General features: G+C 40.5%; 1 protein-coding gene across 6 annotated transcripts in view; it reads left to right on the forward strand.

Moving 5' to 3' along the window:
* NEK5 (NIMA related kinase 5) overlaps window positions 1-22732 on the forward strand; it is a 49777-nt gene that overhangs the window by 14004 nt on the left and 13041 nt on the right. For 4 of the 6 annotated variants that reach the window (XM_072976169.1, XM_072976172.1, XM_072976168.1 and 1 more), the window contains exons 7-21: window positions 40-126; window positions 3570-3624; window positions 4438-4638; window positions 4713-4794; window positions 6171-6304; window positions 8389-8570; window positions 10464-10530; window positions 11521-11637; window positions 12616-12702; window positions 14234-14326; window positions 16425-16505; window positions 16730-16798; window positions 18559-18685; window positions 20813-20938; window positions 22158-22295. In XM_072976169.1, the coding sequence (XP_072832270.1) occupies window positions 40-126; window positions 3570-3624; window positions 4438-4638; window positions 4713-4794; window positions 6171-6304; window positions 8389-8570; window positions 10464-10530; window positions 11521-11637; window positions 12616-12702; window positions 14234-14326; window positions 16425-16505; window positions 16730-16798; window positions 18559-18685; window positions 20813-20938; window positions 22158-22295 (1646 nt within the window). The remainder of the gene's footprint in view (window positions 1-39; window positions 127-3569; window positions 3625-4437; window positions 4639-4712; window positions 4795-6170; window positions 6305-8388; window positions 8571-10463; window positions 10531-11520; window positions 11638-12615; window positions 12703-14233; window positions 14327-16424; window positions 16506-16729; window positions 16799-18558; window positions 18686-20812; window positions 20939-22157; window positions 22296-22732) is intronic. The other 2 variants (XM_072976173.1, XM_072976174.1) reach the window with 2 other exon arrangements.

Here is a 22732-nt window from a genome sequence, read left to right on the forward strand (position 1 = left end):
TAAACTATGTTATTTTATTATTTAATATAATTTTGCTAGTACCATGGAACTTGCTAGAACTTGTGTTGGAACACCTTACTACCTGTCTCCAGAGATCTGTCAGAATAAACCCTACAACAATAAAACGTGAGTTGCTGACTATTGGTTTGAAAGTCTTAGGAAAATCTGATAGATTCCTTCTCATGGTACTTTTGTAATTTCCTTTTCTTCACATATGAAATGAGGATCCCAGTGACTGCCTCTGACTACCTCAGCGTTCCCTGAAGCTTTCTGAACTTATTTAGGAAAAGACATTTCTCTTGATTTAAAGATACAAGTGATAGAAAGAATAACATTGAAAATTGCAGTCACTGTGATGTCCATCTTTATGTTTGATTCTCATACTTTCTAGCACTGTTTAGTCTATTACAGGAAAGTCTTGTAGATGATGGGTCAGGTAGAAGGTGGTGAGGTCTGGTGATGGAGCACTGGATTGGGAGCCAGGGATCCTAGTCTTGGCTCAGTCACCAACTTGACCAAGTCAGTCGATCTTTGTGGGCCTCAGTTCCCCTATCTGTGTTGCAGGAAAATGGAACAAGAGAGGATACGTGAGTCCCTGGGACGCACCCCGCCAAGTGAGGGTCCTTTGCTTTGCGCAGGAAAGAATTCAAGAGCAAACCATAGTAAAGTGAATGTAGATTTTTTTCAGGCAGAGATATACTCCATAGACAGAATGTGGTCAGTCTCAGGAGGGTGAGTGGCCCCAGGACAGGGGGTCATCTGGGAAAGTGAGAGTGACAGGAGATACACATTCCACAGGCAGAATACGGGCCATCTCAAAAGGCGAGAGGCCCCATGGTGTGTGTGGGGGGGTTCTTTTTTATGGGCTCAATAATTTCATATGCTAACAAACTAGATTATTCCAACTATTTGGGGGAAAGAGGTGGGGATTTCCAGGAATTGGGCCATCACCACTTTTTTGCCTTTTATGGCCAGCCTTGGAACTATATGGTGCCTGTGGGTGTGTCATTTAGCATGCTAACACACTCAGTGAGCTATAAGGAGGCTCAAGGTCCATTGGAAGTCAAATCCTCCACTGGTTCTAACCAGTTTATGTCCCATCCTGGATTGCTGGGTCATTGTTTTCATGGTTGTGCCCTGCCCCCTCTCTCCTGTCTCACCTGTAACAAAGAGGGTGTTGGCTGGATAATGTCAAGACATCTCCCAGCCTTAAAAATCTTTTTTTTTTGTATGTAGTACCAAAGCCTGCTGTTGAGGACTAATGTTAATATACGCAGTGATAAAAAGTGAGGATGAAGTCGTTCTTACTTCTAGGGAAGGAAAAGGAAAACATTTCACTTTTCAAAGTTGGCTGCTGGTTGAACCTGTTGGCCTTGCAGGAAAACAATTCCTCTGGGCGTTAATTGTCTGTTTGTTTAGGAAGATACCTAAGGGATATTTGACTGTTTGACTTTGAAAGAGATAAGTGGAAGGCAAAGCCCTAAAAAAAAAAAAAAAAGACAGAGTAGTAAATATTTCTCCACATAGTAAAAGAACAGGCATTTTGGGAGCTATCCTCTGACGTCTAGAAGGGGTTTGGCCTGAAGCTGAGCAGGAACGCAGGTAGTGTAGCCTGAGTGGAGGGGCAGATGCCCAGAGCAGAGCTTTGTGCTGCAGAGATCCCGAGGTTGAGGTCGGCAGCATTGTTTTGTCTCCTTGTACTGCTTTTTAAGAATTTGAGTCAACATTTAAATATGCTGATTTGGTGCTTCTGATCGTTGGAAGCGCCTCGCAGTAATTGTTACCAAACCAGGTTCCTCTGACCTGCGCACAGCAAGCCCAGCGCTGAGACACCGAGGTTTGCAACAGAGGAGTTTACTCATAAAGCAGCCAAACGAGGAGACTGGAGAACAAGTCTCACATCGGCCTCCCTGAAGGCAAGGGGCTTGAGATATTTATGGAATGAAGAAGCAGAGTGGTCTCAGGCATGGGAAGGGGACTGGAGGTAGGGAAGAGGTGAGAAAATTTGAGTCATGCTTCTGTATGGAATGCATGGTCAAAAATGGAGGTGTTTAGCGTGACCTGAGGGTGGAGCTTTTGGCCCTCTGAGGTCAAAAGGTCCTTCATTGAACAGTTCCACAGGCCCAGTTTTAGGGTCAGTGTCCCAGCGAGTCTTAGCTGGCTTGAACTGGGCGAGAGCTGACTCCAAGTTCCTGAAAAGCAACTTAAACCCTCCTTACATAGCAGCTCACCCATCAGAGGTGTTATCTGTGGGGTGGTTAAGGAGTCTTGTGATATATTACCTAGGCTTGGACGGTATGCGACTAAGGACAGAGGAGAAAGAAAAGAAGAGAAAAATAACTAAAACGAGCTTAATCCGTGAAGGCAGTTTGCAAACGGAGGGGCTTTAACAAGCTGCCCCCTTATCTACTGTTCTATAAAACAGACAAGAATTTCTGCTGGTCACCAGCTTCTGTGAACCCACGTGGGGCGCGGCTTCATAATCAGCTGGGTAGCGATGCCCCCTTCAGGCTGGGTTCACCACAGTCCTCACCACACCCAGGGTGGTGTAAGACATGCAGATTCCTCCTCCCCCCCAGCCCCCCGCGGCTTCATTCCCTGCCGGACCCCTGTAGCCTCTGAGTTCACCACACTGGCTCCAGGGGGCGCTCTGGGACAGGGGAGGAGTTTGGACCCAGAGAAGACCGGTAAAGACAAAACCCAGTGTAAATTCCGTGTGGTGGTGAGACGTGTCCATTAGTTTCTAGACCCTCTAGAAAAACTCTAGAAACCAGGTGGAAGTAGTTTGCTACCTAGTCTGTAATCACCCTTTATTGTACTTAGACATTTAGTATGTCTGCTCCTCCCGCACACAGACTCAAAGGAAGCGTTTGTGCTTCAGACGCGGCTAAGTAGGGAAGCTGTTTGCTCCACCTTACTGAATCGTTCTTGTTTGACTCTTTGACCACCTTCTTACCTCCTTAACTTCTCATTAGGTTTTCTTTGGGCTTTTGGATTTAATTGTGCTTTTTGTTCTCTAAGGTAATTTCTTATTAAACCAATCACACATAAATACTAAGTACCAAGTACCAAAGAGCAAGTCACTAGTCATATATCATAAGCACATTTATTTCAAGTTCGTTGAGTACCAGATACGTGTTCATCATTTAAGCTAACTTTTGGTTCTGTCAGTAGCCTTGAATAGAATATACTTTTCTAAATCAACAAAATTTTACCGTTTGAATGAAAACAAATCCATGTTTGAGTTCTGCCACCCTCCTCCAAATTGCTCAGAATTCCATCCATGCACACATTTTGTCTGAGCACATGACGCTGAAGTATTAAACCATCAGATGGTAGCAAGGCTCGTGTCCCTGACTCTGCTAGGAATCTGACAGACTACAAATTGTTTTCATTTTACCTTTAATCTTAGTAAGAATAAGAATTGATAACGTATCTGAAAGCATTTGTAAAAACTAGTCACCTATATGAAATTGTAAAGATAACACGAGTATAAGGCACCATAAGGATAGAGTTTTCAGTTGAGAATTATCACTATTTCTTGGCATGTAAACTCTTGTCTTCCCCAGGGATATCTGGTCTCTTGGCTGTGTCTTATATGAGCTCTGCACACTCAGACATCCTGTAAGTATATTAATCACCAGATTAATCTTGAATTACTGAAACTGTATAAATGAAATTAACCTCTGAGAGGACAAGGTTAATACTAGTTTTATTAGATTGTTAAAAATTATGTGGACAAGCTATTAAGAAGACTGATAGGTCTATATATACTGACATGGAAAGATGTCCAAGCTATGTTATAAAGTACAAAATCCAAGTTGGAGAATAGTACAGGTAGCATATTTCCATTAAAAATACATTGTATGTGAATATATAGAATCAGCAAAGGGAAAGGTTGCATGGGAAATCCGGGCACAAGCTCCCAGGAACCTCTGCCAGTAGAGTCACATCGGATGCACTGATTCTCCAGCAATAAGTTGTGATAATACATGTGAAATATTATTTAGCAGAGAAGTTCATTAGAGACCCAGTGCCCTGGGTTCTTATTGGTGACTGGTCATTATGATCTGTACTCTATAAAATAAACATTGTTTTTAAACACTCTAGAAGGAAATGTACTTCTGAGTGGTGAAATTTTACTTTTCCCTGACTATTTATAATTACTACTTATAATTTCCTATACCTTCCAGTTTTCTATAATGAGTAAATATTTTGATAAGAAAAATTAAAAGTAAAGAAACCTTGTTTTAAATAACATGACATCTCATTGAATAACTGCTTACAATATCTACTCATGAAAGATTAGTTGATGAAAATTCAGGGTGGACCGTAGCACTGCTAACTAAAGCTTTAAAACATGGCTTTGTTTCTTGACGTTAAATACTAGTATTGAACTTTCCTCTGATTTAGTATCATCATTCCTTGTCCTTTCAGTTTGAGGGTAACAACTTACACCAGCTGGTTCTGAAAATTTGTCAAGCACATGTTGCCCCAATATCTCCAAGGTTTTCCCGGGACCTACAGTCCTTGATATCCCAGCTCTTTGAAGTATCTCCTCCAGATCGACCCTCCATTAATTCCATCTTGAAAAGGCCCTTTTTAGAGAAATTAATTGGCAAATACTTGACTCCTGAGGTGAGTTTTGAGGCAACTCTGGATTTTGGCAGAGATTTAGGCTAGCAGGCCCTGACACAGATGTTTGGTTTCAGGTCATTCAGGAAGAATTCACTCACAGCCTCATACATAAAGCAAGAGTGTCTGCTTCTCGACCTGCTGGAAAGGTGGTCCAAGGTAAGAATGATTTAACCATGCAGTCAGAAAACCATGTATTATGTGTGTCTCAACGCAGTGATTTATAATATATGATTGACAACATTAGGAGGGAAATTCCTCCAAACATATTGAATGTGAACATTTAAAAAATATGAACAGTATAGGCAGGAGAAAAGTCATCTTGTCGAGTGGTGACCAGTGGGTGTGACCATGTGTCTAGCTCATGCCTGGCCTGGAGGATTCACCTTCTCTCTTCTCATCGGTCAGGAAAATCTGATGAAGCAGTGGATTTGCTGATAAGGAGATGCTTGAAGAGATAGAATCCAAACCTAAGTTTTGTGTAGGGAAGGGATAGAGAGTAAGAGAAGGTCCACAGACAGACACGGAATTATGAGAGGAAGCTTTTTTTTTTAAATAGAAAGGATGGACTGGCAATTGAGAATTTTCTTGCAGAGACCCATTGGAGCTGAAGATAGGATCTTGGACCTAATCAGTAACAGTGGGAGAATGGTTACTATGTGATCCCCAGAGAAAGCAAGAGATACTTTATGGTAATGATAAATAGACAAGCAATTCTAGTAGTGGTATTGGAAATCAGCTGATGAATTGTGTGTGTGTGTGTGTGTGTGTATGTGTGTGTGTGTTTGAGAGACAGACAGACAGACAGACAGGCAGGCAGACATTCAAGAATAGAAAAATTACTAATTCAATTGATACTGTGAAATAAGAGCCTTAGGATTAGCCATAACCAAATGTCTGAACTTCAAGGATGAGGAGTAGAAAATCTCTCCAAGAAATCAGTGATAGGGAAATATTCCCACTAAAATTGAGGAAACTTATAAAGGAGTGTTGAATGAATGATTCCTCCATGTTTAATTTGGTTTGGCATATTGGTCTAGACCAAGAATGTTTAGAAAGTAGGTAAGTAGAGGATGAGAGAAAGCACATTGTCTGCATTTCTAATATGGGACAGACAGGAAAAGAAGAACAAAGTTTGGAGGTGACAGACACAAACTTATCAGAAGACCCACTCATCCTTTTCCAACAACAATGCGACATAACCATGTGGCCTGATGACCCAAGCTCTGATGACTACGTTTAATTACTTGTGCCATTATCTTATGTGCATTGTTTCTGTCAATGGTAATATTAATTTCTAAATTTTTAAAAAAGTACCATTATGTATTACTAGAAATACATAAAGGAACCCTGGAAAAAAATGATTTCCTCCATTCAAAGAGAATGCGTAGTAATTTTCCATCAGCACTTCTCTCCGTGGCTAAGGTGAACTTACTGTGTTATGAATTGCCTCTGATGCGTATGCTCTCACAAGTGTAATATTAAAGATGTGGAAATTTTTAAAAATTGAAATTGTTTTATTTTGGTTAAATAAGATTCTAAAATACAGAAAGTGAGATTCCAGGGAAAGTGCCTACCAAGATCAAAGATATCAGTGCCAACTAAAAGGAAGGATGCATTATATAGAAATGAATGGAGACCACCAGCTGGAGTCCAGAAGCCAATACCTGTAAGTCATGTTAAACCCTTCCTCTGGTTTTTCAGTAGATGGTATGTTCTACAGAACTACTTGTCCGTGTTCATGAAGTACAAGGTCATTACTTTGGGGTTCACTAGTTTTGTGCTTGTAATAAAATTCTTTAATGAGCATTAAAGTGGCACTTCATGGGGCAACTTCTAGCTTTTATGTATTTTTTTTAACAGTGCTGTATTTTCTTAAGTATTCTATACATCAATTTCAGTTTTCTTTTTATAATTCAAAGACTTTTAATTTCTTTGAATAAATAAGGTTCTGCATAGCAGCAGAAAACATTATACATTTTATAATTTTAATTCTGATCTGTATATATAATTGAAAATTTTTTATAACGTAGTCATTGTTTTACTTCCCCCAGAGTTTCTTTATGCCAGTTATTTGAATCCACTTCAGCAGTGTTGAATCTTTTAGGTCATGCTAGTGAAATGTTTCTGGTACATAGAAATGGTTACTGTATTTTAATTGAAGAATTCTATTTTTAAAGAAGACTCATAGTATATTTAGAGGAACATTTGGAAGTATATTTCCTAAGTTTTTACTTGCTATATAGACATTTTAGAACATGTGTGGGTGTGTAGATAGGTTTTTGAAACTATTAGTTAAATTATTCCCCTTATTTGATAAAATGTGATTTAATTTTATTAAAGAATTTTGCAAGTGTGTTGTGATTTAGAATACTCTATAGAAAACCTGTAGGAGACAAAAAAAAATCTATAAGACTCAAGGATGGATTAAGTTAGGAGAACATATTGACATTTTTTTAATCCTTTGAAATCTGCTAATGCACTGAAATGAATGGGTCTCCACAGGAACCACCTCTGGTGTTCTCATTACCATTTGAGATTTTAGAGAAAATCCTAAAGTAGCTTTTTTTCCCGTCTAACACTTTTCTCCATTTCTAGCCATTTTTCAAGTAATTAGTAGTACTTTCTTTGGGGCTGTACATAGATAAAAATTGTAAAACTAAGAAACCTACTTCACACTTTAAAAGATTTTTAAAATAAATATGTGACTTATGTTTAGACTAAGAAGCCAAAGCTTATACATTTACTTTAATTTTTGAATAGAACTCAGAATGTGCCATTTTTGTAAGTTAAGGATGGTCAAATATCTGCCATTCCATATGGTTCAATCTTGTCTTTATATAAATGAACCACACAGCACTGACAGGAGCACAGAGTATAGTGTGTTACTTCTTTACAGTAAGGAAATTTCAGTTTTAACTTTTTGTTTGGTTATTCATATTTCCAGCTACCAGTTCCAGGCCTTTCCAATGGTTTGATATATATATTTTTTTCTCTTTTGTTAGCCACCGCTAAGCAGGCAGCGTTGTCACAGTGTTAATTAAATAGACCCTACTTTGCTGTTTAGCAACAGGATCTTGACTGGTTTTCATATGTAAATTTGGTCTGATTCTAGTCTTCCAGCTCAGTGGCCTCTACGAAGTCTAAACAGTTGTTTCTGGTTCTCCTCCTCTTTTCCTGTTCTGGTTGGGGAGGGTGGAGAGTTGGAGCTTGGGATGGTAACATGCCTGTCGGGAGCTGCTACAGGACTTTCCTGTGTTTACGCGGGAGGAGTGACTCTGAGTGATTCGGCATCTTCTTTCCTTCAAGTCATGTTGCCATTTTGTATTTAGCCAGTTTATCAGAACATGTTGCAAATCTCCAAATTTGCGAGGCCCACAGTAAAGTACAGTGTTCTCCAATAAAGTATGGTAAAGTATAAGTAAGTTTACAAAAGATAGAAAATGATAATGCTGAGTTTAGTTTCAGATTTTGGGTTGGATAGATACTCACTAAGTATTTTTATACATGATCCATAGTCATGCCTTGGCAAAATTATAAACTTCTGTGCTGCAGTGCTTAGACTTTTAAAAATATTTTTCAGTTCAGGGTTTGGGGACTCTAAAACTACTTTACTCTGAAAACAAGTCTAGGGCAAAAACAACAATATACCTTCTTCAATGCCCTGCCTTAGCTATGGTCATCTCAGCTAATCTTAGCAGTGAGATTTTAATCATGTGTTTTTAAAAGTCTCTCTTCTTTTTAATCCCTCAGATAAAAATGGCAGAAAGGCCCAAACTTGCTGTGTGTGGACATTATGATTATTATTATGCCCAACTTGACTTGTTGAGAAAGAGAGCCCACGGACCAAATTACCTCTATGTTCCTCAAAACGATACCAGAGTTGAGGAGAATTATAATCAGGAAGAACGCCACAGTCCGCCTCCAGGTCAATGGTAATGTCATAGTCTGACTTAAACTTTGGTCCTCTGAAAACATCTTGACAGATCAATATTTATTCTGAAATCTTTCCAAATTCTCCTAAAACATCTGGGAAGAGCTTACAGACTCTCATTTAAAATACTTAACTCACAGTTCCCTTGATCCTTTTTCATCTCGGGTCTGATGTAGCTAATCTTACTCATGTAGACATTTAACTGTGGGCACGGATTCATACTCTGGAATTTTTTATGTTTTTTCTGTTTTCTAGCAAATTCCACGATCCAGGAGTGATGAAAATATTTGTATATGTATCATTTTCCCAAGAGGTTATTAATATTAATCAATAATAATTGAATTGTAGTCAAATGATAATTTGAGACATATTGAAAAGTGAACATATTCATTCAGCATTTATATTCTTGGGAGTTTGGGGGATATGGATGTATTAGAAAGAAACTAATATAATTACACTGCTCTTATGGTGGCCTTTTAAAAAGTTTATTCCATAACAAATTTCTGCAGATCCACGATACTTTTTAGTGTTTCATTCACACTGATGTCAGGGATCTTGTATTCAGAATATTTGACCCCCATCCACAGCTCTGAAGACCTAAGTCTGAGAGTCACTTTTTAATAATGTTTTTGCCCTCACATTTTTTTTTTCAGGTTTGGGAATTTGCTAACTTTTGGGGTCTATGGTTATTTATTGTTGAAATTTTGGATGAATAATGAAAAATACGAAAGACTATGTGATTGGTGATCTTACCAGATAGCTAATGAAAATCAGATAAGTCAGAATAATAAAATAATGATTTCTCCAGAAATGCATGATGGGAAAAGTAGATGTTTTATTCTATTTCTTAATTAATCAACTAATTAATTAATTTTAGTGGATGTTTTATTTTGAAAGCTACAGGTGCTGTTATGGTTTTATGCATCTTCATAACACATTTTTAATGATCTCCATGATCACCAGCATTATGTATTCCACTAGTTCAAATTGCAGGATTCATACAGGACTCAAGTAATGTCCTGTATGTCACATATATTTTACATGTGAACTAGGTGCAGCCACCAAACTCCCTTTCCCTTTTCTCAGCCCCTGGGAAAACGTGTCTTCCACTCTTTGTCTAGATATGGGAGCTGTCAAACTATCAATTATTTTGATTACATATGATTTTATCTCCTACATTCTCACATAAAATGTACTGTGATCTGAAATGTGGTGGATTTTATGTAGCAATAATCAGTAATGATGGAAATTCTTCGCAGGAAATTCTGCAGAAAGATAGGTATCTAGAACATAGGTGTAAACCTGAAAATAGTTTGACCAGAATTGACTAGAATTGTGCTGGAAAAATACTTAAATATTGTGAGAGATGGCTAAAGCCTGTCTCTGTATTCATTAAGCATTTGTGTGCCCGCGAGAGGAGCAGAGGTGAAGGGAGGGGCCCCCATCCTGCTCTCAGGGAGCTCAGCGTGTCCTGTGGGAAATAGCCAAGCAACTGTCAGTCAGATCGGCGGCGTGACAAGGCTGTAGATGAGATTCCCGCACGCAGCATGAGAAGATCCTGCTATGGGCTTTTCCTTTTTCCCTCCAACATTTTATAGACTCTGGGTGGACTGACTCCTGCCCTGAAGAAAAATCACTGGATCAATATTTTTCTGTTTTTATCCTCTCCTGTATCCCCAGTTGTCACTGTTCTTTCTACCTCTCTTTCTTCTTAATTCCAAAGATCTTCTTTTCCAATGTACACATTCTGTGACTTTGAACTACTTCTTGAACTCGGAATTTCAAGCCACTGGTGAATTGTGAATCCTGTTACAAAGCTGAAAACTCACTTGTCAAATCGGTGCCTAAGACTAGTTAAAATTTCCACTCAAGCTGAATGTTTTTGTTTCCTAAGGCCTGCTGAATACCTTCAGAGGAAATTTGAAGCTCAACAATATAAGCTGAAAGTGGAAAAACAGTTGGTAAGTAAACTGCCTAATTGAAGAGGCCATCAGGAATTTTCTGCTAGTTTCTCTGTTCACAAATATTCATGGATCCTGAAGTCAAAGTTCATTCCACATAGATTAAGACTACCCTTCAGCTTCCCCAGTTTTTAAAGCTAAAGGGGAATAGGCTTCAATTAGGGGCTGAGAAGCCTAGTTCCTTCCCTGGCTCCACCACTTGCTGTGTGACCTTAGGCAGGACATACCACCTCTCTGAGCCTCTATTTCCTTTTCTATAAAAGCTGTAGATGGGCTTCGCGGTCCCCTTCAGTGCTGCAATTCTTAATTCTGTTTTATTAGAATTCTACATATTTTTTAGCAAATGACTATTGTATTTTTTTTACATTTTTTATTGATTCATAATCATTTTACAGTGTTGTGTCAAATTCGTGTTCAGCACAATTTTTCAGTCATTCATGGACATATACACACTCATTGTCACATTTTTTTCTCTGTGATTTATCATAACATTTTGTGTATATTTCCCTGTGTGACTATTGTATTTTATTAGAAATGAAAGTTAACCTTTATCCTTAAGGATAGTGTCAAAATTCTGAGGCTGAGGGAGACTGGATATGCGTCTTATTTCTACTGCTCTTATTTTGAGCTGCTCAATAGCTCTAGTTCTCTTCCCTATTTAATCCCCTGCTCCAGGAGTTGCTAAACTTTTACAGAACTTTGATTTCACAATTGTAGTTTACCAGTTCAGGAAAGGAATCCAGGCATCTCACATGGTAGCATAAAATATCGACTGCTTAGGATAAACAACACAAATGGTTATATTCATTTTCTTTACTTTTAAAATATTTACATTTAAACTAAGAAAATTCTGTGGCTCACTATAAAAAGAATCTCCCAAATGCTGGGATTGATGATATTATTATTATTTAAAGAATAGGGACAAGGTCAAATCGTAAGATGTTTCTAGAATGCAAGAACGCTTTGTAAATTATTTCATTCAAATGATAGGGTCTTCGTCCGTCTTCTGCTGAGCCAAGTCACAACCAGATACAAAAGCTAAGAAGTAACGGAGAAGAGCCTGGTTTCCAGGGACTGCAGTTCAGGAGAAACAAAATGAAGGAACAGGTTAGAAACAGCCCTCTTCCAGGGCTACCATTGTATTTGTCTCATTGTCTTTTGTGCTGTAATGAGGTGTGGCCCGAGAGGGCGGTTAGCCAAGTACTTGGTGGACACGCTGGTGTGAAGCACCATCCTGGGGGTTTAGAGGAGACAGAGATCTGCATTTCACCTTCTCGGAGAATGCAGTGTGGCTGCGTTCATAAGTCTTTTCCCTTGGATTGATAAACTGTCCATCCTTAACATTTCTGAAATTCCTATTGGTTTCCTATGGGTGTCTTAACAAAGTACAACAAATTGGGTGGTTTAAAATAACAGATTTATTGTCTCACGGTTCTGAAGGCTTGAAGTCCAAAGTCAAGGTGTCAGCAGGGCCATGCTCCCTCTGGAACCTGGCGGGGAATCCTTCTTTGCCTCTTGCTAGCTTCTGGTGGTTGGTTGGCAATCTTTGGATGCTCTGGCCTGCAGCTCCATGACTCCAGTCTCTGCCCTCGGGCATGGCATCCTCCCGGTGTGTCTATCTTCACCTGGCTGTCTTCTTAACAGGACACCGGTCATACTGCATTAGGGACCCGCTCTACTCCAGTGTGACCACATCTTAGGTCAGCTGATCACATCTGCAGCGACCCCATCTCCAAACAAGATCACATTCTGAGATACGGGCGGTTAGGACTCTAACGTATCTTTCTTGGTATGGGGGGTGGACAGATTCAACCCGCAATTATATGTGAAAGTGGAATGTATAAAGTAATTGTCTGTCATTAACACATTTGGGGTTGTATATCAAAGTGAGATCATCCCAAGAGACCTTATCTTCACTGGGGGTGAAGTACCACAGCCAAAGCGTAAGGCAGGTTGCCATTTTCAGGAGTAACAGCCTTCCTCTTAGGATAAATCACACATTTCTAAAATCGTAGGATGCATAGAGATTATCCTATCAAGTTGTTCACAGATGTTTAAAATTTGGGGATTGGGATTACTTTCTAGGAATATTGGAAGCAGTTAGAAGAAATACGCCAACAGTACCACAGTGACATGAAGGAAATTAGAAAGAAGTTGGGATGTGAACTGGAGGTAAATCAACTTACTCTCCTAAAGGAAAGGTTTGCTCTGTTGATTTAGCACTAACTAAATTGAGCAGGTGTTAAAAGTCGTGATCTTCTCATAGAAAAGATAAACTTTATCTTGTAAAAATTTTTTTTAAAATAGGAAAGCTGTCAGATTTAATGGAAGCCTCGCTTTATTATGGTTTACTCGCGGTTACACAGGGGGATGGGGCTGTCTGTGATTCTCAGTTGAGTGGCTGTTATTAAAAGTACTGGTTGACTGTCTTCCCCACAAAGCAGTCAGTAGGTATTGACTGAGCAGCTCCTTTACCCCAGAACTGGATTAGATGCAGGAGGTAAGTTCATGCCTGCAAGGTAGGAAGAGACAAGCACTTACTGAATTCAGCTATATTGGCACAGTCATATGCAGGCATAAGGTTCGAAAGTCCGTATCAGGCAACATTTGAGAGCAGTTCCTTAAAGGCACCACGTTGGACACTCATTCTTCCATCTCTCAGATTATCGCCTTTTCAGCAGAGCTCCAGATGAGGTAGCTGGCCTGTATTTGGAGACCACATTTCACAAAAAAACACATGCATATTTAAACACTAGAAATACCCTCAGCGCCCTGGGATGCTCCTCCTGTGAGGGCCTCTGGGCACCGAGCCCACCGAGGACACAGCTGGCCTCCGGTCTCACACGCCCTTGAACTACACAACTTGTTGACTGCTGAAGTTGATCTTTCCCTCTCCCCCATGCCTGAGTGCAATGGATGAACTAATACAGGTGAAATGAGCATATGGGACACTTCAGCTGTACGTACTGGGCGCTGAACTAGAGCTTTCACATACGTTGTCTCCCTTACTTCCCATAACAGAAGTTGAATGACTCATCCAAAGTCACTTAGATATCACAAGGGCAGACTAAGTAAACATCTGATTCTAAAACCTCTGCTCTTCCTGTCATAGGCCCTTCTACTCATAAATAGTTGGAAAGATGAGACACACATGGATGAAGCAATGATGGAATAAGGCTGAATCTAGTTAAACCCTATGAGTTCACAGGAGTGATGGGCAGGGTGAGGAGATGGAGGGTATTTATGGAAGAAGAGAGGTGGGGCCCAACTGGCTCTGAGGGGGAGAGTAGAACTTGGAGAGGCAGAGCTGAGGTGGAGGGCATGGGAAAGAACCACACAAAGCTTCAGGCCTGGATGCCCGGTGAGGGGGACAGATTGGAGGTGCTTCTCTCCAGAGCAGAGGCTTGGTTGATGGTGGGGAGCCTCGTGCCATCATCAGCCCTATCTTAGAGGCAGATCTGCTTTGGGAAGCCTATATCCAGGAGTGAAGGGTAGCAGACTTTTCTAGAGAGACCAGGAGAGAAGCACGTGGTACCAGTATCAGCCACAGGGAAGAGCAGCACGGAGAGGGCCCCCTCCAGCCCCTCTCCCTGCCCATCCCCCGGCCAGTGTCCTCACCAGATCCGGTTCAGATCTAGTGGCCCAGGTTCAGAAATGGGCCTTCAGAGCCAATCTTGTTGACTGTGTATAATTTATGTTGTAGGAGGACTCAAAAATAAATCCTAAAACCTATTTGGTGAAGAAGAGTGACCTGCCCATCCACCAGGAGGCCCCCGAGGAAGGAGCACCTGTGCAGGTGATGGCTATTGTTAGATGTTGCTGGGTTCTCTAGGAGTTTGCGCCATCCTGGTGGTTCCTACCCCTCCCGGAGTTGTAGAACCATGTGCGAAAGTTTCAAAAATCTCAAACATCTAGGCTCTGACCTCCCTCAGTGGTGGGACCCAGGCACCCTGTTTTCAGGAGCTGGCTGGATGAGTGAGCGCGCAGCCAAGTTTGAGAACTGTTCCTACGAGCTGTGAAAATTTCGTTTTCTGGTGGTGGTTGAATCAGAGTCTCAGACGCATTGGTCAGAGCACCTGAAGGTTAAATTCTCCTCTGTTTCAAACTTCCTCTTTTGGCAGGAGTAGGGAACTGGGCAGAGCTGCATGTCAAGAGACTTTTCTTTTTCTTCTGGGAGGTCTTTCCCCTTCACATTCAAGGTGCCCTGAGGGCTTGATTGAGGGCAGGTGAGAGGAACCCCTGTTGAGTGAAGGCCATCCGGCCTCCCTGAGTGTTCTGCTTTGTGAAAGACTCAGGGACCTTTACAGGTGTCGAGAGCTCTAGATTGGACCGAAGTTGAATTTTCCACCCAGTGGGGTGAATGGGGCTTAAGGGTCTAAGAGTTGTATTTTGAGGGAAATAAAGCAATATGACGCTTCTCATGCAGTTGAGACAACCAGACCACACAGTCAAATCAGACAACCTACTTCACAAGCATAAGTAAGATACAGAAGTCACAGTCCTGCCTTCAGAGTGCACAATATTGCAAGGCAGGAAAACACCCTTCCCAGGGTTGCAGGGCAAACAATCGGTAATGATTCAAACTGACAGATGTGGTACGTGAAGTCCACACAAAGAGTGTGGTACACAGACGAGACGGTAATTAATTCTAAGGGGAGGTAAAATGATGGAGAGGAAAAAGCATTAAAAAATACACACACACCCCCCCCTCCGAGGAGACTCATAAGTTTCTGGCTCGAAAGGAGTAGCACCATTTACCGAGATGGGGAAGGGTGGGGAGCAAGCCAATGGTGGGGGCACTCTAGGGTCCACTTTGGACGTGTGGAGTCAGGAAGATGTGAGAGGTGGCATACCAGCTCCGAGGCCTGTGCCCTGCTGCTCGCTCTGCCTGGAACACGCTTTGCGCAGACTTTCATATGCCGAGGTCCGGTATCATTCCAGGGCTTAAATCAAATGCCATATGGGCTATTCCTGCATTTCTTTCGTCCCCTACTCATTTCCTATGCTTTTACCCTATTTTATTTTCTTTACATCACTTAACACCTTCTGAAATGATGTCATTAGTTTGCTAGCTCATTTACCTATCTTACTCCAGGAAAAGGTCAGTTCTGTGTCAGCAGGGACCTTGTGGTCATGTGCTGCACTGACCCACTGTGTAGGACAGTGTCTGGCCCATAGTGGGAGCTCAGTATGAATTTGTGGAATGAGTGTTAAAGTGAAGATGGTACCAAACAGGCACCTGAAAATGTGAGTCTGAAGCTCAGAGGGGAGGAAGGATCAAACCCGAAGGGACGCGTTTAAGAGTCACTGCATAAAGATGGCGTTTAAATCCATGGGAATTACCGAGCTCCCCGTGTACTGAGGACGAGAAGGCCAGAGGGCGTAGGACTGAACCCTGAGAAAGCCCAGCATTTAAAGTTCACCTCTTAATCATTCCTTTGAAATTCTTGTCGTTACTTTTACAATCTTCTTCTTGTCCTCCTTGACGTTGCCCATCAATTTTTAGAGCCCTCTCCTTGCACTTTTTTGTTTTTCTGATTATGATCATCAGCCTCTTAAGGGACGGATCTTATAATCAAAATTATGTTCTTGAATTAGATGAGGTTGTATTGGACTGGAGTGGTAGGCACTGTCACATTATAGAGTTTTGCCCATTGCAATGCCAGTGTTAAATGTATTAATACTTCAAGTTGAGGGACACTGTGCCTAAATTTTTAGTAGACTATTGTTAGGTTTCCTTTACAAAGGCATGATTTTATTCTCAAATCAATCATCCGATTCAACTGAGAAATCAAATAATGTAAACAGACCCTGCTGTGAATTCAGGGGTTGTGAAAATATAATTGTTTGATCAGTATTAAATGCTAGATTTTAATTTGCCTCTAAATTTTCAGGATATTGAAAGAGACTTGAAACAAATTAGACTTGAGAGCATAAAGGAAGGTAAAATTCCGGAACAAAAATATAAAGCTAAGGTAATAAACATTTTGTTTTAAAGTTTCATATTAAAAAACTGGCTGGGGGTCTGAACCTTGCAATCTGGGTTGCCTATAGGATTTAACCCCCTACTATTTTATGGAATTGCCTTATTTTGTAATGTTAGATTAATGGTTTTACCTATTTGTAGTGTCAAATTGGGAGTTGTAATTTTAAGGTTTTTATTGGATTGCTAAACTAATATTTTTTTTCTTTCTTCTAGAGAGGGGTAAAGTTTGAAATTAATTTAGACAAATGTATTTCTGATGAAAACACCGTCCAAGAGGAAGAGGTATGCCATTAAGTATATACTTTCATTAGTAGGGATGAGAAAAAGGGTATCTTAATACTGTGTTTCATGGAATTTTCCCATGGAGGGTAGGCAGAATTTTCTAAAACCTTCTTAGAAGGCTCTCAAGTGTTCAAATGAGTCTTCCAAAATATTTTTTATCCTCCCATTCTTTTTAAAATTGAGATTATTGCCATAGATGAATTATTCCATTGTAATTTATCTATTATAAGGGAGCCATTTTCCTCATAATAGTAACTTTTTATTACAGCCAGATTAAAATAGAAGACATAATACACAGTCAACGACTAATACACTCACCTAAAATAAATGAGCAGGTATCCTGAACCCATGTGCATTTACTTTAGATCTCGACTGGCTCCTGACAACTTTGCACCAGTCTTTGGGTAAATTTCAGTCGTGCACTTGCGCTCTCACTGAAACAGCAATAAATGCAGAAACACAGGAAACTCAAACCTCATTTTATTACTTGATTTCAACAGCTTTTTAATCACATTTGTTACTTAACAAATATCCAGTTCTACTAACAAATATCAAAAGTAACTGATTTGTGTTTCCATTTCACCATCTCTGAATTTGCCTTTTAAATTTAAAAATTAAGTATGAATATGTATAGATCTATATATTTGTATGATCTGATATTAATTATGTGCTCAATTTCTTTCTTTCATATTTTTTATTGGCTTAACACTTTTTTATGTTACCATTTCTTTCAGATGTGTGTGTGTGTGTGTGTGTGTGTGGGTGGGGGGTGAAGGATCAATTTTGTAAACAAATGTTTTAGAACAGTTTTAGGTTCATGACAAACTGAGCAACAGGTACAGAGATTTCCCATATAGCTCCTGCCGTTGCACCCACAGCCCCCTCTACCATCCACATCCCCCGCCGAGTGGAACATTTGTTACAACTGATGAACCTACACAGACACATCATAATCACCCCAAGTCCATAGTTTACACGAGGGCTCACTCATTCTATGGGTTTTGACAAATGTGTAACGACAGGTAGCCAACACGATAACATTATACACAGTATTTTCACTGCCCTGAGAACCCTCTGTGCTCCACGTACGGTTCAGATTTTCACAGCACTCTGCTACATGAAGACTTCAGTCAAGTGGGGATAGTTAGTGCTCACATCTAACCACTAGGCCTCTATGTGTCCCAGAGCTGTGAGTGTCAGAGGGAGCAGCTCTGGGGACCTGTGTCTGGGTTGGGACCTGAGGATGGGTCCGGCCACAGTTCTTCTGTGAAGTCAGGCACTAGAATAAAAGAATGGAGTCCAAAAAGTTCTGTCCACCAGAGTGTTCATCCCTTGTTATTCTCTGCTTTGATCTGTTTGAAATAGAGTGATAGCTTTAATGTCAACTGTAGAACAGTAGGAGCAGTGTTAGCGACCCAATTGGGCACACTGTATACTTCAGGCAGGGTGCGGGCGAGCTAACTGTGAGAGTTCTGTAGCCTGGCACCAACCATAGACGTGACGACTGAAGGCAGAAAGTCTGCATCAAATGGGATCAGTGCTTGTGACTGCTGACGAGGAGAAGAAATGAACACATTCCTCTTTCTATCTTGTTCCAACATAGTTCCTGTTTTAAAACCCTACTGATTTATGCAGTAAACATATTGAATACTTATCACATATCTTGGTAAATGTTATTACTGGGAACACAAAATAATTTTAAAACTCCCCCCTCCCCAAATATGGCTTATGTCTCATGAAACACCATGGAATTGCTTTAGGCAATGGATATACTAAATGAAACGTTGACCTTTGAGGACGGCATGAAGTTTAAGGAATACAAACGTGTAAAGGAGTATGAGGATTATACAGACAGAGCATTTGAAAAACTCTGTTGCCCAGAAGCAGGTATGTGTTTCTTGAAAGCTGCAGATGAGAAGGAATCGTTTTACTGGCAACTCTTCTTGAATTTTCTCCTCACTCGCATCCCTTGATTTGACTGTCACTTGCCCCTCCTCTCCCTGAGCTGGGCGGAGACCTGGCCTCTCTCCCTGGGCCACCCCTGCGGGGTCACATCCTGAGTCTCAGTGTCCTCTCTGCTCCACACTCTCTCCTTGGGCAGTTTCACCCACTGCCCCAGCCTACACTCCTCCCTGGCCAGCAGCTCCACACCATCCATCTCTCTCACGATCTGGAAAGCTCCACGGACAGTCCCACTAGCATCTCAGACTCAGCACATGTGTGAAGAGACCTCTGAGTGCTTTCTTCCCGGCCAGACTTTGTCTTGGGGGATGTCCTCACCGGCTGGCTGCCCTGCTGCCACGCCCAGGGTCATTTCTCCCCTGCGATGTCTGTGCGTCTGCTTCCTTCTCCTTCATCCCCTCTGCCCTGTCATCTCTCAGCCGTGTGGATGGGAGGCAACCCCTGGGCTTTGGAGACAGACAGGAGGTCGAATCCCAGCTGGTGCAGCCACTTTCTGGCTGTGCAGCCTTTCACAGGTTACTTCAAATCTCTGAATCTCAGTTTCCTGTTAGGAATGAGGATAATAGTACTTGCCGCTCAGGCTTATTGAGAGGACTAAAGTGAAAATTGATATACTAGGTGCTTAGTTTAGTAAATTAGTTGAACAAATTTAGAAAAAAAGTGGTGAAGGGGCACTGACCCTTCCAACTATCAAACTATATTGTACAAATAATAGTTACTAAAACAATGTGATACTAGCATCAGAATAAAAAAATAAAAAATAAAAAGTTTAGAAATAAATCCCAAAATAAAATCAAAGTGTTTATATGTAAAAAATGAAATTGTGTATTAGAAAATGAAGTAAAGAAAATATACGTATGTATTTTTTTGGATAGGGAAGAATTAGCTATTCAAAGTATATAGGAAAAAAAATCACAGAATAAATTAGTAATAGATTCAACTTTAACAATGAAAGGCTTTGGTAAAGCAAACAATACTAGCTTCTAGAATGTCACTTTCAACAGTTTATCTAGGGAAAATAATCATAAATGTCCAAATAAGATTAGCTACAAATGAGTTCATTTTAGTATTATAATAGTAAAAAATCTCTAGCAATCTAAACGTCTAGCAAAAAAGAATTAGTTAAATTCTACCATGAAACAGAATACCATGTTTGCTTTAAAACGGTGGTATAAAGTGATATTTAATAATCCAGATATGATGTAGCTAATTGAGCAAATTATGAAGGGGCATGTTTTAAAGCAAAGCAAAAACTATAAGAAGGAAAATTTGAAATTTTAATAGTCCCAGGACAGTGGGATCATGAATAATTTTTGTTTTCTTCTACTTATCTGATCTCCAAATTTCCTGTAATGAAACACAGCAATAAGGAAAATAATAACACAAGTCATTTTTAAAGTTAAGGTGGGGAACAGTTGCATTTCCGTGGACACTGACCAAATTTCTCATCAGTGCCTCAAGCATTTGTTCATTTGTGCCATTAATAGTTCTTGAGAATTAAATATATTGTCTAGTCAATCAAATGTTAATAAAAGTGAAACAATTTTAAATGTTTTTATAATTTCAGTCTTGTAAGTTATGACTTGTATCTAAGTCAGTTCAGGCTGTTCTAACAGAATATCGTGAACTGGGTGTCTTATAAATAACACAGTTATTTCTCACAGTTCTGGAGGCTAGAAGTCCAAGATCATGGTGTTGGCAGATTCAGTGTCTAGTGAGGGCCTGATTCCACCTTTTGCTGCGTTCTCACTTAGCTCCCTGGGGTCTGTTTTGTAAGAGCACTAATCTCATTCAGGAGACTCCAGCCTCATGGCCTAGTCACCTCCCCACAGTTGCCCCTCCTAATACCATCACGTTGGGCGTTAGGTTAGGTTTCAGCGTAAGAATTTGAGGGGTACACATTCAGTCTGTAGCAATCTGTATTAGAATGAGGGTGGCGATTATTGTTTTGAATGTACCAGTCGATAGACTCCAGGTTTCCTAAGAACTATTTGGTGCAATTCGTCACACTTTGGCTGCTTTTAAATTAAGGCATTCTTTTCTTACACCCAGAGCTGTTCATTCAGGACGCTGCAGCTGCAGAGAACAGGAGGCAATGGGACACTGGCGCTCCTCAGACTCTGCTACAAATGATGGCCGAGGCCGATGTCACCTCTCACTGCTCCACCGTGCCTGAGGGTGAAGCTGTCATCCGTGGCATAAATCGTCAGCAAAGAGGGAGGGTACAGCTCAAGTGGTAGAGTGCATGCTTAGCGTGCACGAGGTCCTGGGTTCGATCCCCAGTACCTCTAAAAATAAACAAACCTAATTACCTCCCCAACCCTGCCAAAATAAAAAAAACAAGTAATACAATAAAAGTAAATTAAAAAAAAAATCCTCAACCAGTGGAGGGCAAGACTCCCAATATTGCTGTGTTCACCCCAAATGCTAGTGCTCACCCTGACGTGATGACTCTCCCTTTTCAGTACAGTCCCTGTGGATTTGTGTCAAATCCCTTTCAAAGATACTCTTTTGGGTTCTCCCCTATCTCTGCAGAGACTTAGCTACTGATTATTCTAGACGGTTGCCCACTGTAGCTACGAGAACATGAAGGAGGAAAGGTCCAGGATCCCGCCTTCTTCCCAAGAAGGAGCAGTTGGCTTCGTTGCCCTCCCGTGCCAGCCTAATAACGCCCTTGCATTTTTTTGGAGGGTCGTTTTTTCATCGGTAAAATCAGAATTGAAATATTAGCTGTAGCATGAGACTTAGAGTTAACCGTGCCAAGATACATATAAAATTGTTTTGTAAGCCAGTGTGCTATTTCAGTGTTAGGTGTGTTTAGAATATGATGGTATTTCCAACCTGAATTCGTTTACATTTGAGCTGCTGGCCTAGTCTTTCCTTAGAAAAGAGTCCCAGTGTCATCCGGGTGTTACCTTATAGGCGGTAGAGATTTCTATTGCTTATTTACCATGTTCTGCTTAATGACATGGGGCTGGGGAAGAGCTGAAATTTATACCCATCTTACAAGTTGAAATATGTAAGTATATCATTGAAATTAGTAACTAAAAGTATGTGAATGGACTTATACTGTTGCAAAATACGTCATAAAACTATGAGAAGGGTTTGCAAATGTAACACAATCTAATCCGTCCTGAACCGATGAGACAATGAGGGGAAACCTAATTCAAAATAAGTCATAGAAATTCAACACAGCAAAATAGCCAGTTTACAAAGCTAACTTGTTAGCTATGTGACAGTAAGTCACATATACAATGAGCTCTTGTATATCTCAGTTTCCTTACTAACAAAATGAGAGCTGGGGTTAGGTGACCTCCAGGGTTCTCACATCCTGTGATTTTATAAAAACTCAGATGAAGAAGCATTTTTACTTTTGATAATCCAGTCTCCTCTTCAGATGGACAGGTGATCGTGATTGAAGGCGTTCCAGAAAATAGGAAACAGTGGCGGCGCGAAGCACCAGGAACCTTAATGAGTGTTTTGGCAGCAGCACATCTAACAAGGAGCTCGTTTTCTGCCAGTGATGGAGAATTTGGTAAGTAGTTTATTTTTAAGGACAGAACCAGTCCCCCAAGGAATTTTGTCAGATATGTACATGCAGAAAGGAGCTAAAAATAGCCTAGAGAGGGCATTGGGAGGATGTCTGAACCTCTTCAGAAACTGATTTGCTTTGTCCAAGTCTGTCCCAAATGCCACTAACAAAAGACTTGAACTTCTGAGAAAAGTTGGGTAGTTTTCTTTAATGTGATTGGTTGATGAGTGATGAAGAGTTAGGTAGGAAGGACTAGTGACTTTGTAGAGGATGAGCTAGGGCTTAGCACTGCCTGACAGGCCGTTGATTTCTGACAGTCATGCAGCAGACACAAATTACTATCCTGTGGGCAATAAACATACATCTTAATATAGTTTTCTTGGCCTTGGAATTTTTTTTTTTTTGCCTCCAATTTTTAGCAAGATTATGCTTGTGTTAAC

The sequence above is a fragment of the Vicugna pacos genome, chromosome 14 (genome assembly GCF_048564905.1).
Source record: "Vicugna pacos chromosome 14, VicPac4, whole genome shotgun sequence".
Classification (NCBI taxonomy): domain Eukaryota; kingdom Metazoa; phylum Chordata; class Mammalia; order Artiodactyla; family Camelidae; genus Vicugna; species Vicugna pacos.